At 38.2% G+C, this 16,319-nt stretch overlaps 1 protein-coding gene across 3 annotated transcripts in view; it reads left to right on the forward strand.

The window, feature by feature from the left end:
• DPP8 (dipeptidyl peptidase 8) overlaps positions 1 to 16,319 on the forward strand; it is a 66,838-nt gene that overhangs the window by 28,810 nt on the left and 21,709 nt on the right. For all 3 annotated transcript variants that reach the window (XM_080644753.1, XM_080644755.1, XM_080644754.1), the window contains exons 10-16: positions 5,027 to 5,127; positions 5,731 to 5,908; positions 6,759 to 6,918; positions 10,381 to 10,460; positions 11,984 to 12,136; positions 12,412 to 12,547; positions 14,127 to 14,272. In XM_080644753.1, coding sequence (XP_080500879.1) covers positions 5,027 to 5,127; positions 5,731 to 5,908; positions 6,759 to 6,918; positions 10,381 to 10,460; positions 11,984 to 12,136; positions 12,412 to 12,547; positions 14,127 to 14,272 — 954 coding nt within the window. The remainder of the gene's footprint in view (positions 1 to 5,026; positions 5,128 to 5,730; positions 5,909 to 6,758; positions 6,919 to 10,380; positions 10,461 to 11,983; positions 12,137 to 12,411; positions 12,548 to 14,126; positions 14,273 to 16,319) is intronic.

Genomic DNA, 16,319 nt, shown 5'->3' on the forward strand with positions numbered 1-16,319 from the left:
CATCCCCTGAGGGGTCCCGGATTGTGAGAGGGCACAGGCCAGGCCGAGGGACTCCACCAGTGCATTATTGGGGCCAGGGAGTGATGCGAGAGGTTGGCCAGCTGGGGAGGGGCCGCGGAAGGGCTCCAGGGCGTGTCCGGCTCATCTCGCTTAGTCCTGATCGACTGGACCCCAGCAGCAAGCTAACCTACTGGTTGGAGCGTCTGCCCACTGGTGGTCAGTGCACATTATAGCTACTGGTCAACCAGTTGACTGTCTGCCCCCTAGTGGTCAGTGCACATCATAGTGACTGGTCAACCGGTTGACTATCTGCCCCCTGGTGGTCAGTGCACATCACAGCGAGTGGTTGAGCAGCCTTAGCATATCATTAGCATATTATGGTTTGATTGATTGAATGGACTACCGGACACTTAGCATAGTAGGCTTTTATTATATAGGATATTTATATTGGCTGCCTCTTGCACACCCCACACTGGGGATTAAGCCTGCAACCCAGGCATATGCCCTGACTGGGAATCAAACCGTGACCTCCTGGTTCACAGGTCAATGCTCAACCACTGAGACATGCCAGCCGGGCTCATTATTCTTTTGATTTACATTTTTCTGATGGCTAATGATGTTGAGCATCTTTTTATCTGCTTATTGGCCGTTAGTATATCTTCTTTAGAGAACTGTCTATTCATATTCTTTGCCCATTTAAAAAACATTTTTAATTGCATTGGCTAGACTTTTAAAGGAGAAAAGTTTGCTTACCCAGGACTATTTCACTAATATATCATAAAAGTAATATTTTAGACTAAAATATAGGGAACAGGTGTTGGGCTTCAGCTTCCAGGTGGACACGAGCCACTTCCAAAAACATCTGCAAGTCAGAATGTCACACCATCCCCCAAGCTAAGCCTTCCAACCCCAGTAACCCCAAGTTTTTTTTTATGTGGACATAGGAGGCAAGTGAGTTGGTCGAGTTGTCCTAGAATTGTTTGTAGATATTGTACCCAAAGCTGCAGAAAATTTTTGTGCATTGTATACAGAAGAAAAAAGCATTGGACCTATGCTAGGAAACCTCTTCATTTCAAAGGATGCCCATTCTATCAAATTATTAATAAATTTACGATTCAGGGTAGAGATTTCTAAAATCAGAATGGGACAGGTGGAGAAAGTATTTGTGGTGAAAAGTTTGAAGATGAAAATTTTTATTATAAGCACAACCATGAGGGTTTATTGACCATGGCAAATGCCGGATGCAATACAAATGGTTCTCAGTTTTGTGTTTTTTTAAAAATATATTTCATTGATTTTTTTACAGAGAGGAAAGGAGAGTGATAGAGAGTTAGAAACATCGATGAGAAACATTGATTCAGCTGCCTCTTGCACACTCCCTACTGGGGATGTGCCCGCAACCAAGGTACATGCCCTTGACCGGAATCGAACCTGGGACCCTTGAGTCCACAGGCTGACGCTCTATCCACTGAGCCAAACCGGTTATGGCTGGTTCTCAGTTCTTTATCACAATAGTTCCAACTCCTCATTTGGATGGGAAACGTGGTATTTGGCCAATTAATTAAAGGAATGGGTGTGGCAAGAATTCTGGAAAATGTAGAAGTAAAAGTTGATAAACCTGCCAATTTGTGTGCTCTACTGCAGAATGCTGAGAATTGAAGGAAGGGGTGACTGGGAAATTTGCTCAAAAGATGGTTCCGGTGGCAGTCATCCAGATTTCCTCGAGGATGTAGATATAGATTTAAAAGACAGATAAAATATCCTCCTATATAATAAAAGGCTAATATGCAAATCGACTGAATGGCGGAACAACCCATCACTATGACGTGCACTGACCACCAGGGGGCATATGCCCAATGCAGGAGCTGCCCCCTGGTAGTCAGTGCGCTCCCACAGGGGGAGCACTGCTCAGCCAGAAGCCGGGCTCATGGCTGGCGAGCACAGTTGCGGTAGTGGGAGCCTCTCCCACGTCCACGGCAGTGCTAAGGATGTCTGAGTACTGGCTTAAGCCTGCTCCTCCAAGGGCTGCTGGACTGCGAGAGGGCGCAGGCCGGGCTGAGGGCCCCCCTCCACACAAGTGCATGAATTTCGTGCACCGGACCTCTAGTTATTAATAATAGAAGACTTAAAATATTGGAAATACTTTTTTTTTTCAAATCCCAGAACTGGGAAATGGCCATTAAAAAATATGCAAAGGTGTTAAGATATGTGGAAGGTTCAAAGGCTATTATTGAGAAAGCAGATAGATCGAGGCAGCAACCTGTAGCTTTAAGCTGCATGCTGAATATTGGTGCTTGTAAACTGAAGATGTCAAATTGGCAGGGAACAATGGACAGTTGTTTGGAGGCTCTTGAAATAGAACCAGCAAATACCAAAGCCCAGTACCACAGAGCTTAAAGATGGCAAGGATTAAGAGTATAGGACCAAGCATTGGCTGATCTTAAGAAACCTTAGGAGATAGCACCCAAAGATAAAGCTATTCAGGCAGAATTGCTGAAAATCAAACAAAAGATAAAGGCACAGAAAAATAAAGAGAGGGCAGCATATGCAAAAGCATTTACCTACAAGGAATTCAGTTATGCTTAACATGTTAAGCGCCCAGCCTGTTTTGTCTTCTGGATGGAAAGTATAATGTTAGACACTGGTGACTGACATGGCTCTTAACGTGTTAAATATTAACTAATAAAAGTAATATGCAAATTGACCATCACTCCAACACACAAGATGGCTGCCCCCATGTGGTCAAAGATCCTGCCCCCATGTGGAGACAAGATGGCCGCCACAAGATGGCCAGTAGGGGAGGGCATTTGGGAGGGACCAGGCCTGCAAGGGAGGGCAGTTGGGGGCGATCAAGCCTGCAGGGGAGGGCAGTTAGGGGTGACCAGGCCGGCAGAGGAGGGAAGTTGGGGGCGACTGGGCCTGCAGGGAAGGGCAGTTGGGGGGACCCAGGTGTGCAGGGGAGAACAGTTGGGGGGGACCAGGCCTGCAGAGGAGGGCAGTTAGGGGTGACCAGGCCTGCAGGGGAGGGCAGTTAGGGGCAAACAGGCTGGCAGGGGAGTGGTTAGGGGGTGATCAGGCTGGCAGGCAGAAGCGGTTAGGGGCAATCAGGAAGGCAGGCAGGCGAGCAGTTGGGAGCCAGCAGTCCTGGATTGTGAGAGGATATCCCAGATTGGAGAGGGTACAGGCTGGGCTGAGGTACACCACCCCCCACCCCATGCACAAATTTCGTGCACCGGGACTCTAGTTGATGTATAAAGGCAAAAGGAAAATTTAAGGAATCTTTGTCTATTATATATGATCTCTAATGTGTTTCCTTTGATATTTCAGTTCCCCGTTGTTTATAGTTTAGGAATACTGATATCAGTTCACTCTTTTTTTTTTTTAATATTTCTTATTCTATTTTTTTTAAATATATTTTTTATTGATTTTTTACAGAGAGGAAGAGAGAGGGATAGAGAGTCAGAAACATCGATGAGAGAGAAACATAGATCAGCTGCCTCCTGCATGCCCCTACTGGGGATGTGCCTGCAACCAAGGTACATGCCCTTGACCAGAATCGAACCTGGGACCTTTCAGTCCGCAGGCTGACACGCTATCCACTGAGCCAAACCAGTCAGGGCATCAGTTCACTCTTAATAAAAGTGTTACAAAGTAGCCAAAACCGGTTTGGCTCAGTGGATAGAGCGTCGGCCTGCGGACTGAAAGGTCCCGGGTTCGATTCCGGTCAAGGGCATGTACCTTGGTTGCGGGCACATCCCCAGTGAGGGGTGTGCAGGAGGCAGCTGATCGATGTTTCTCTCTCATCGATGTTTCTGGCTCTCTATCCCTCTCCCTTCCTCTCTGTAAAATATCAATAAAATATATTTTAAAAAAAAAAGTGTTACAAAGTAAAAAATAATCCTATATAATAAAAGAGTAATATGCAAATTGACCTGACGGCAGAACAGCTGGTTGCTATGACACACACTGACCACCAGGGGGCAGATGCTCAATGCAGGAGCTGCCCCCTGGTGGTCAGTGCACTCCCACAGGGGGAGCGCTACTCAGCCACAAGCCGGGCTCACAGCTGGTGAGTGCAGCGGTGGTGGCAGGAATCTCTCCCGTCTTCACTGCAGGCGGGCGGTAAGGAGCGAGGGGTCCTGGATTGCGAGAGGGATCGGGCCTAAGCCAGCAGGTGGACATCCCCGAGGGGTCCTGGACTGCAAGAGGACACAGGCTGTGCTGAGTTCCCCCCCCCCCCCCCGCCCAGTGCACCAATCTTGTGCACTGGGCCTCTAGTAATAAATAAAAATAAAATATAGGGAACTTGGAAATACTATTTTTTTCATAGGTACTACAGTCTAAAGTTATTAAAACTTTTTAACCAGTTATTATAAAGAGTTCTGTTAGTATAAACTCATGGGGAAAGACTTTTATACTGTGCTAATTCTTTAAAAAAATTTTTTAATTTTATTTCTCAGTTACAGTTTACACTCAATATTATTTTGTATTAGTTTCAGGTGTATGCCTGTGGTTAGATAGTCATATATTTTACAAAGTGGTTCCTCCAAAATTTCAAGTACCCATCTGGCACTGTACACAGTTACTACAATATTATTGACTATATTTCCTATGCTGTACTTTACATTTCCATGACTGCTTTGTGACTGTCTATTGGGGATTGAGCCCGCAACCCAGGCGTGTGCTCCAACCTGGTTCATAGATCGAAGCTCAACTACTGAGCCACACAAGCTGGGCCAATTTGTACTTCTTAATCCCTTCACCATTTTCACCCAGTCCCCCAACTTTCCCCCATCCCTTCTGGCAGCCATGATAGACTGTGCTAAGTCTGTGGTTAGACGCTTTTTAGGCATAAAGAGCACCAGCAGAGGTAACCCACAGCTGCTTGTTTTGCTATATCCTGTGTGCCTTTTTAAATGCCTAGCTCTGAAGAAGTATCATGCTACTAAAGATAATGATTTAAATAGACCAGTAAGCTAATTATCTAAGTCTTTTATAATTAGATTCCCTTTTTCCTTTTTAATAGATTATAGATGTCATAGATAAGGAACTAATTCAGCCTTTTGAGATTCTGTTTGAAGGAGTTGAATATATTGCCAGAGCTGGATGGACTCCAGAGGGAAAATAGTACGTATGTTAAGTTGTCACTTCTTTGCAAATAATTTAGGATCCAGAACTTTAGAAATGTCTATGATATTAAGTTTGCCTTTCAGTTGGAGCTGTCTTCACATGTAAATTTGCAGTGTTATTTATACACAAAGATTTTTTTTTTTACCTAAGTGGACTTTGGGATTTGTAATCCTATAAGCGTAGATGCATAGCATTTTAATTGTCTCTTACTTAGCCAGTCATAGTTTCAGTTATTTGTGATTAAAATAGTATGACTTTAAGGCTCACAGGTAAGTGCATATTTTTGTATTGTATAATTTAAACAAGTATTTGTAGAGCCTTATGTGAAGATGTTTACATATGATTCTGTCTAATGTGGACATCGGGAGTATTATGAGGCTGGCGTTTGTGGACACTAGAGGGAGAAAACGATTTCAAAGTCCATCTGTGATTTTAGAAATTTAATTAGTCATTTGTAAGGGATAATTTAACATATACTAAAGTAATTTCTTCATGTGATTGCAGAAATAACGGATGGGTGCTAGGGGAGAGAATAGGAGAATATTCATTTTCTGAGAACTTGCTTTATTTTTGGTGCTTTTCTCTTATTTGTTTAAATAGTGCTTGGTCCATCCTGCTTGATCGCTCCCAGACTCGCCTACAGATAGTGTTGATCTCACCTGAATTATTTATCCCAGTTGAAGATGATGCCATGGAAAGACAGAGACTCATTGAGTCAGTGCCTGACTCTGTGACGCCACTGATTATCTATGAAGAAACAACAGACATCTGGATAAATGTATGTCTGCTCTCCTGTGCTTGGTTAGATATCTTCTCAGAATGCTAAAGCAAATGAAGTTTTATAGCAGACTATCAAGATGAATTTTTAAGTTTAAAGTAACCACGAATATTATTTACTTAGTTCTAACATTTCAGATTGGAGTGATGGTTCTAGAATAATGAAATGGTTGTAGATAGAAAATAGAAGCCATTGAAATGACATCTCCCTGGCTGCAGGTTTACCCTTGTTCCTAGACACAGGTACTGAAAGCACAGCCTCATCAGTACCTCCGAGAGGACCATGAGTCCTGGATAGAAAAGACTTTCTCTTTTTGTTGGCAAATTATACCAAAATATACCAGTTTGGGTTGAATTGTGCATTTTCCAATTTAGTGGGAAAAACTTAAGATACAAAATAAAGAAAGCCAGCTCATTCCCTTGCTAAATATAAACTTTATAAGATTCACCTAAAACAAACATCTGTTTTCCCTTCAACTGTTAGAATATTTTCTGTTGGAAAAAAATGTTAAAAATTTTTTCCTCATAATTTCTGTAATAAGATTTATATCCTTAAATAAGCCTCATGCCATGTTTCAAGGATTACAGAAATGGTGAGTAAGGAAAAGCTTTTGGCATTTTTTTCTCCATTTGGAAACATTTATTTCTCAATGCATGAAGTCTTTGACTTAAATAATAAGATAAATCTGAAATGCCTAGGCAAAATCATAATTGTAAATATACCATACCCCCTAGCACCATCAGTTATTTATACTTCAGAATATGCTTATCAAGTCTTTCTCTAGCTTAATGTAATTGTTTACGTAGTATTTCATTAATCTGTATAGTAAATTAACCTATTCATTTTACAGATCCATGACATCTTTCATGTTTTTCCCCAAAGTCATGAAGATGAAATTGAATTTATTTTTGCCTCTGAATGCAAAACAGGTTTTCGTCATTTATATAAAATTACATCCATTTTAAAGGAGAGCAAATATAAACGATCCAGTGGTGGGCTACCTGCCCCAAGTAAGAAATCTTTTTTTACTTAAAAAAGAAAAAATGATGGGAGCATAAGGTGGGAGGGGCAGGGGTAATGTATTGTCTCTTTTATATACTTTATAAGCATCAATAATGCTTCATTAAACTCAAGGCACAAACTAAAATACAAATACGTGCATGTGTAACAACGAAAGACAAAGATGTTTTGCTTTGTTTTTATGAGTATGTTTATTTTATTTTTGTTGTTGTTAATCCTCACCTGAGGATATTTTTTCCATTGCTTTTCAGAGAGAGTGAGAGTGGAAGAGAGGAAGCAAGGGAGGGGAAGAAAGAAAGAGAAATATCGATGTGAGAGAGACACATGGCCTGGTTGCCTCCCGCATGTTGGGTGTGGGGGAGTGAACCCAAAATCCAAGTATATGCCCTTGACCAGGAATTGAACTGAAGACCTTTCATCATGCAGTCCACATCTAACCATTGAGCAATATCTGCCAGGGCTAGTATGTTTATTTTAATGCTTGCACACTCTAATTGGGAAATTATATTCCAGGAGAGTTGAGTTGGCATCAGCCATCTTGCCTGTGCCTCATAGGACAAAGTTCTTGATAGAAATATCTTAAACTGTTGATAATGAATGATCTCTGGGTGGTGGGATTACTTATTTTTACTTTCTGCTTTTGCCTTAACTGTAATTTTTAATTGGCTTAAAGTGAGCCCATATTTTTAGATTTTAAAAAACTATTTTTAAATGTCATATATAGTTATTAGATATTTTTTCTTCTTTTTTTAAAATTTAATAAATCTTTATTGTTCAGATTATTACAATTGTTCCTCTTTTTTCCCCCCAGAGCTCCTCTCCACCCGGTTCCCACCCCACCTTCTGCCCTTACCTCCCCCTCACTGTCCTCATCCATAGGTGTATGATTTTTGTCCAGTCTCTTCCCACACCCCCCACACCCCTTTCCCCCCGAGAATTGTCAGTCCACTCCCTTTCTATGTCCCTGATTCTATTATATTCACCAGTTTATTCTGTTCGTCAGATTTTTTATTCACTTGATTTTTAGATTCACTTGTTGATAGACTTGTATTTGTTGTTCATAATTTTTATCTTTACCTTTTTCTTCTTTTTCCTCTTCTTACAGAATACCTTTCAGCATTTCATATAATACTGGTTTGGTGGTGATGAACTCCTTTAGCCTTTTCTTATCTGTGAAGCTCTTTATCTGACCTTCCATTCTGAATGATAGCTTTGCTGGGTAGAGTAATCTTGGTTGTAGGTTCTTGCTATTCATCACTTTGAATATTTCTTGCCACTCCCGTCTGGCCTGCATAGTTTCTGTTGAGAAATCAGCTGACAGTAGTATGGGTGCTCCCTTGTAGGTAATTAACTGTTTTTCTCTTGCTGCTTTTAATATTCTCTCTTTGTCTTTTGCTCTTGGCATTTTAATTATGATGTGTCTTGGTATGGTCCTCTTTGGGTTCCTTTTGTTTGGGGTTCTGTGCGCTTCCTGGACTTGTAAGTGTATTTCTTTCACCAGGTGGGGGAAGTTTTCTGTCATTATTTCTTCAAATAGGTTTTCAGTATCTTGCTCTATCTCTTCTTCTGGCACCCCCATAATTTGGATGAGGTTGTCCCAGAGGCTCCTTACACTATCTTCATATTTTTGGATTCTTTTTTCTTTTTGCTTTTCCGGTTGGGTGTTTTTTGCTTCTTTGTATTTCAAATCTTTGACTTGATTCTTGCTGTCCTCTAGTCTGCTGTTAGGTCTCTGTATAATATTTTTTTATTTCAGTCAGTGTATATTTCTAGTTGGTCCTTTTTCATATCCTCGAGGGTCTCGCTAAATTATTGGCCTTTTCTAGGAAATTCTTGAAAAACCTTATAACCGTGGTTTTGAAGTCTATATCCAGTCATTTGCTTTCCTCCATTCCTTTCATTTGTGACCTGTTTCTTTGTCTCCGCATTTTCGTTGCTTCCCTGAGTTGGTAGGGTAGATTTGTGTGCTAGGTGTCCTATAGGGCACAGTGGCTCAGCCTCCCCAGTTACCTGAGGTGGACACTCTTGGTGCACCCCTTTGTGGACTGTGTGCACAGCCTTGTTGTAGTTCTCTCCCCCCCACACACACACACTTTCCCCCATTCCATCCCTTTCACTCTTTCTAAAATTCAATGGGAAAAAATAAAATAAGAGCTGTTACCTCTGCCAAAACCGGTTTGGCTCAGTGGATAGAGCGTCAGCCTGTGGACTGAAAGGTCCCAGGTTCGATTCCGGTCAAGGGCACGTAACTTGGTTGTGGGCACATCCCCAGTAGGGGGTGTGCAAGAGGCAGCTGATCGATGTTTCTCTCTCATCGATGTTTCTAACTCTCTATCCCTCTTCCTTCCTCTCTGTAAAAAATCAATAAAATATATTTAAAAAAAAAAAAAAAAAGAGCTGTTACCTCAGCTAATATTCATCTCAGAACACCAAGTTCCTGTTCCCTCTCAGTGTCTATTTCTGGGCCCCTCAATTTGTCTACCTCATCTTTCTCTTTTCCTCCTTTTTTTCCTTAGTCTTTCTTGTTCCAAATCTTCCTCCTTTTCCATGATGTCCACTTTATTTTCCTCCTCCTTTCCTTTTTCTTCCTTAAGTGGCTATAATGTGAAACAATTAGTACTTGTTATATATATGTTAAATAATGTTTATTTTCTGGCCATCAAATTTAAAGTACTAGGTTGAATTTTTATATCTAAGAAAAAGAAAATAAGTCAAAAAACGTTTTAATTAGAGTGAGACTACCTAAAAGCCTGCACTGTCTAATTATCTTATGCCCTCAGCTGTCACTTCCATAGCCATAGTTAGCAGCAGCTAGGCAAAGAGAAATAGTTTCCATTTTTTAATCTCCTTAAACCACTGAGAGAGCCTTATCTGCCAAGACAATATTTCATAAAGACAAATGGGGCATGTTGACATTTAATATGGTAATACCAATATATTTTTAGCAAGTGAAGAACAATTATATTAAAATTTTCCTCCTTAAGTAGTTTGTTGCATTTCTAGAAGAAATGCCTTGTTGACCCATTAGACTTCATTTGTCTAACCAAAGGTCTGTGAATGCAGGTGCTTTTGAGTTCTTTTCATGGCTTTGCCATGAGAACCAATTTTGCTTTTTCACTTTATTTGCATGGATCATTCCATCATTATTCCACAGTATTATGAAGACATATAATGTGAATTTTTTTAAACGGTTGACCTTTTTTTTTTTATTAGAGTGAACTTCACCTAACATTAAACTAAACATTTTTAAATGAACAGTGGCATTTAGTATATTCACAGTGTTGTGCAACCACTACCTCTAACTAGTTCTAAAACATTTAAATTATCCCACATATAACTTGACATTTTTAATGTACTTTTTGGAAAAAAGAGTTTAGAATACTATTCTTTATTGTTTCATTTGCTTATATAGTCCGGTATAAAGTGCTGAATTATTACTATGTTATCTTTAGGTGATTTCAAGTGTCCTGTCAAAGAGGAAATAGCAATTACCAGTGGTGAATGGGAAGTCCTTGGCCGGCATGGATCTAATGTATGTTCTTTTATTCTGTTGATATGGTTGGTCCACATCTGCTATGTGTATGTAGTGCAACTTCATATGACCCCAGTGTTTTGAGTCTTAATTTAAATTATAAATCTCACCCATTTTATAGCCCTGGTATTAGATGTGAACTGGTTATTACAGGTCACCATTTTCAGATATTGTGTTGCTACTTAATAAGGGAAGGGCTAATCCATACTTCTCAAGCTTAGCAAAATGGTAAATTAAGATACAGTTTGAAAATTACTTTTAAAGTCTTACAAACTACTCATGTCATTTCTATATTAGAAATGACATTTACTGCTTCTGAGGTAGTGATTCTCTTTCATTCATCTGTTTATCTTATTTCACAAATTTATTTGCATGGATTTCATCCACCATCTGCAATGAGTGATAGAAATTTATACAGAGAATAGATTGATAGGGAAATTCACCCTCTGTTTCACTCTCAGCATGTAGCTTTCTCTGGTTATTTAGTGAATTCTAATATTTCTTTTGCCTTTCATAGTACCTTATATTTGTTTCAACTTTCAGTTAGGTGGTCAGTTTTATGAAATCTCTAAGAACTCCATCCTTTATATGTGTGATACATACAGTTAAATTGATGTATACTACCAGGATTTAGTGAAGGCCTATTTTTTCCTCAAATTGATTCAAAGATTTATTGAAGGATTGTGTATACTAGCTACTAAGAGAAGTCACTCATAGTCCCCAGGTGATTGAGAAAGAATGAAGATCCAGGTCCCAGGCTTGTTTTTGTTGGTAAAAATTGTAGAATATTATATGCAACCTATAAAGTCTAATTATCACCGAGAGTCTCACATGGCCTTCCAGTTTTATGTTCAAATAAAATTTTTTCCGTTTAGGGACCTTGGACGTTATCAACTAAAAAAACAAACAAAAACAAAACACTTATTGTGGAATTCTAAGTTTTTATAATAAAAATTACACTGTTGTAAACTTTTTTGCGTTCTGAATGAAGATTTAAGAGATCTGATCCATACTTACTTATAAACTATACCAATATTGAAAACTATGGTTAAGTTTAATTATTCCCCAACCCAATTAATGAAACACTTTTGCAGATTTGTACAAAAGACCGAAAGTACTGTCTAAGATAATACTGCACTAAGAAATATATAGCATGCTGAAATTAGACTGTGTTAAGTGTGCAAGAATGGTTGGCCTAAGCTGCAATATAGCTATTATTTTTCCTATAGAGGGTTGTCATTTTAATGGAATAATTCTTGTATTTTAAGAAAAGCACACATTCTGACCATATAGGAAACTCTACCAATAGTGTGCAACTCTGGTGTCCTTTTTTCTTCTGGACAGGATCTGTTCTTAGCTGTAAATCATAAACCTGACAGGAATACTTGTGGAAATTTTTTCAAAAAGAGGCACAAGTCAAAGGATGACTCACATGATTCTGAATAAAATTGGGGATTGTTGATTGAACTACTGACCTTGCCAAGGTCATGCTAGCTCTGATTTTTATGTTGTTATTTTGACAGATCCAGGTTGATGAAGTCAGAAAGCTGGTATATTTTGAAGGCACCAAAGATTCTCCTTTAGAACATCACCTGTACGTGGTCAGTTATGTAAATCCTGGAGAAGTGACAAGGCTGACCGACCGTGGCTACTCCCACTCTTGCTGCATCAGCCGGGTATTAATCCCTGTTTGAAAAGGGTTTCCTGTCATAGAAAAAAACCTCTATTCATATATTACTCCTTTTGAGTAATATGCAAATTCGTCAAATTGGCCTGCAGAAGTCTGATTCTCGGGAAAAACTTTGGAAAGTTTAACATTAACTTCAGCCTTGTGTGTGTACATAAATGCTCAGACTCTTATACTCCTCCTGTGGCATCAGAGCAGATGTGGTAGCAGATAACCTTTTTTACTGTTCCCTGGGGGAAAAGTAACTGTTTCTTCTTTCTCTAGCATTGTGACTTCTTTATAAGTAAGTACAGTAACCAGAAGAATCCACACTCTGTGTCCCTTTACAAGCTGTCAAGTCCTGAAGATGACCCAACTTGCAAAACAAAAGAATTTTGGGCCACCATTTTGGATTCAGCAGGTACTCATTACCCTGAACCTGATCTTAAGTAGGATTAGCACATTAATTATTATAGGCAACCCAAAACCTGTGTGATATGTCCACATTTCCTGGACACAGTCTTCTCATCTCTCACTACCGCCTGTTCCCAAGCTGTTGGGTTTCTGATTGATCCCACCCCTCCTATTCTGATAACTACCAAGTAATATGGGCTACCTCTCACTTGAGGCAGGAACAGGTCTGGAAGGCCTTTTTTTTTTTTTTTTTTTTTAAATATATTTTTATTGATTTCAGAGAGGAAGGGAGAAAGAAAGAAACATCAATGATGAGAGAGTTATCATTGATCGGCTGCCTCCTGCACACACCCACTAGGGATCGAGCTGCAACCTAGGCATATGTCCTTGACCAAAATCGAACCTGGGACCCAACACTCTATCCACTGAGCCAAACCAGCTAGGGCTGGAAGGCCTTTTTGAAACAGTAGTCAATATAGCCCTAACCGGTTTGGCTCAGTGGATAGAGCGTCAGCCTGCGGACTCAAGGGTCCCGGGTTCGATTCCGATCAAGAGCATGTACCTTGGTTGCGGGCACATCACCAGTAGGGAGTGTGCAGGAGGCAGCTGATTGATGTTTCTCTCTCATCGATGTTTCTAACTCTCCCTCTCCCTTCCTCTCTGTAAAAAAGCAATAAAATATATTTTTTTAAAAAAGTAGTCAATATATCAGCCAGGAAACCATTTATTTACACATTTGGGTGATTTTCCAGATAAACAAATGAGCTTGAAGATAATGGTACCCTGAACTGGTAATACTCTTCGAGCAGTGAAGCTATAGCTTTAGGGAATAACCAGCTGGTAACTTTCTTAAACTTTTGAAGCAATTGGAATGGCCATAAAAGAACTCATTTTCTGTATGCAAGTCAAGAGCACAGTTAATTATCCATTTTTAAAATGTTTGATTTCTTAAACAAAAAAAAGTAATAATTTTATCTTTTAATCCAGTTAAGTATTTTCATGCATTAATATTTGCTGAGGGATTAAGAATTAGTATAAAATCACAGGATGTAGGTATGTTCTAATGTGCACAATAGAATTTTTAATATAGTGATGATTCTGCTTAAACTGTAACGTCATCCAATACACACACAGACTTAGGATAGGTTTGTAAACCAAAGACTGATCATGACTTTTTTTCTGGCTTCTGATTAGGTTTATTCTGTAATTACCAAAAACAAATGTTTATTGAGCACCTGCCTTGAGCAAGTTAAAATGACAGTTAAATTTGTGCTTCCAGTTTCTAATCAGATACATGTATTAACCATCAATAAGTTACACCGATCTGAGCACAAAGTATTTGTATAGTTCTGCATATAATTACCTCCTGTGTTCCAAGGATTATTCAGAATACTGTGTGTTTATTTCTGAAATAATTTGATATGTTCATTAGGTTTTCTTTTGTAAAGATAATAGTTTGCTTATCACCTGGAAGGGGGATGGTCAGTTATTTGTGTGTGAGTGTGGGTTTATTTTTAACTTGCTATCATATTGTAGAGCTTCTATAACAACTTCTCTTACAGGCTCGGTATGTTATTTCCTTGCAGGTCCTCTTCCTGACTATACCCCCCCGGAAATTTTCTCTTTTGAAAGTACTACTGGATTTACATTGTATGGAATGCTTTACAAACCTCATGACTTACAACCTGGAAAGAAATACCCCACTGTGCTGTTCATATATGGTGGTCCTCAGGTGGGTATATTTTATTACATGTATATAATCGTTAAGTGTGTTTTACATACAAACATGATTCACATTTGTATTATAGCTATCTACACATTAATCATGAAAATGTTAAATTAGACTTCTGTTAAAAACTTGAAGGCAAATCTTTATAAGCTTTAAAAAAAGGCTTAATATCAAGAAGCTCAAAAGAGAAATTACAGGACACTCTAAGAAGCTTTATTTATGTTTTGTTATATTATTTTGATGTTAAGGCTAAGTTTTTCCTTTCCAATGAAGAAATGATATGTGAAATATGTGAAAAACACAGTATAAAAACTATCTGGTTATCTAGATTTTTAAGACTAACAGATAACCTCATATTAGTAATTAAGTTTTAAAAATCAATTATTTAAGTTAAGATTTGAGCATTGTTGGGCCTCTGCTATTATTGACTCTGGCTTATGTTCTAATTATCAAGTTTAGGAGTTTAGGAAGCTGGCTAATTTGTAAATCAGTGTCAATTTCTTAATTTACAATAAGAACTGTAACTATTGTGGGGAATAAAATATTCATTTCAGTAGGAAAATATGTTGTTTTCTATCTAAAGAAATTTTGGGAAATGAAATTAATTAAATTTCTTGGTAAATAAAAGGAGTTTTAACAGCTATTTTTAGAAAGCCATGGTAACCTGAGGAATTTCTGCTCTTCATTCTATACTGTATCTCTTAAGCAACTAAATACTTTTACTAGCTAGTTAAGGCAACTGCTATATGACTATTCATCAATGTAAAAAGTTTAACCTTCATTTTCCTTTCTCTATATTAAATATTAGCATATGAGTATTAAATAAATTACATTGTCTATCAGAGTAAAGTATTTGGGGCTGGTGAATTGGTTAATTGGTGATTTTTTTAAAATGTTTATTCTTGATTATATATCTTACATTGAGCCATTGAAGAAATTAGAATATAATTACTCTGTTTTATACTCAGTAAATATCCTTTACAATTATACCCAGTTATTTAGTATCTGAAAATATATCTAGATTTCAACTCATCCAAAAAATAAAAGTAAAATAACTACATAAATCATAAACTCTCAGTGATGATCTATATAAAGTTAAATCACTTTGCCATGGTTAAATGTTTTTTTCAAACAAACATGATTCACATTTGTATTATAATTATCTACACATAAATCATGAGAATGTTAAGTTAGACTTCTGTTAAAAACTTGAAGCCAAATCTTTATAAACTTCTTTTTTTAAGGCTTAATACAAAGAAACTCTAAAGAAATTACAGGACACTCTCAGAAGCTTTATATTTTGTTATATTATTTTGTTACTAATGCTAAGTTTTTCCTTTCCAATGAAGAAATGATACATGAACTATGTGAAAAACACAGTATAAAAACTATCTGGTTATCTAGATTTTAAGACCAACAGATACCCCATATTAGTAATTAAGTTTTAAAAGTCTAAGCCAAATGAAAAGACACTCAATATCACTAGTGATTAGGGAAATGCAAATCAAAACCACAGTGAAACACCACATTATACCCATTAAGATAGCTATGGTCCAGTCACTATGGCAGTTCTTTAAAAAGTTAAACAGAATTACAATCTGATCCACAATTCCATTTCTGGTGTATACTCAAAGCAGATATGTGAACAGACATTTGCACTCCAATGTCCATTGCAGTGTTACTCATAGTAGCGAAAAGGTAGAAGCAACCCAAAGTGTCCATTGACAGATGAATGGGTAAACAAAATGTGGTATATGATAGAATATTATATAGCCTTAACAATATATAACATGGATGAACCTTGAGGACATTGTGCTAACTGAAATAAGCCAGACACAAAATGACAAGTATTGTATTATTCTACTTGTATAAGGTACCTAAATAAGCAAATACATAGAAACAAAGTAGTTGTCGTCAGGGATTGAGGGAGAAATAGGAAGTTACTATTTAATAGGTATGGAGGGAGTTTCTGGTTGGGATGATAAAAAAAAGTTGTGGAAGTGGATAGTGGTAATGGTTACACAACAGTGTGAATGTACCTAATGCCACT

Source organism: Plecotus auritus (genome assembly GCF_963455305.1).
Source record: "Plecotus auritus genome assembly, chromosome: 1".
NCBI classification, from domain to species: Eukaryota; Metazoa; Chordata; class Mammalia; order Chiroptera; family Vespertilionidae; genus Plecotus; species Plecotus auritus.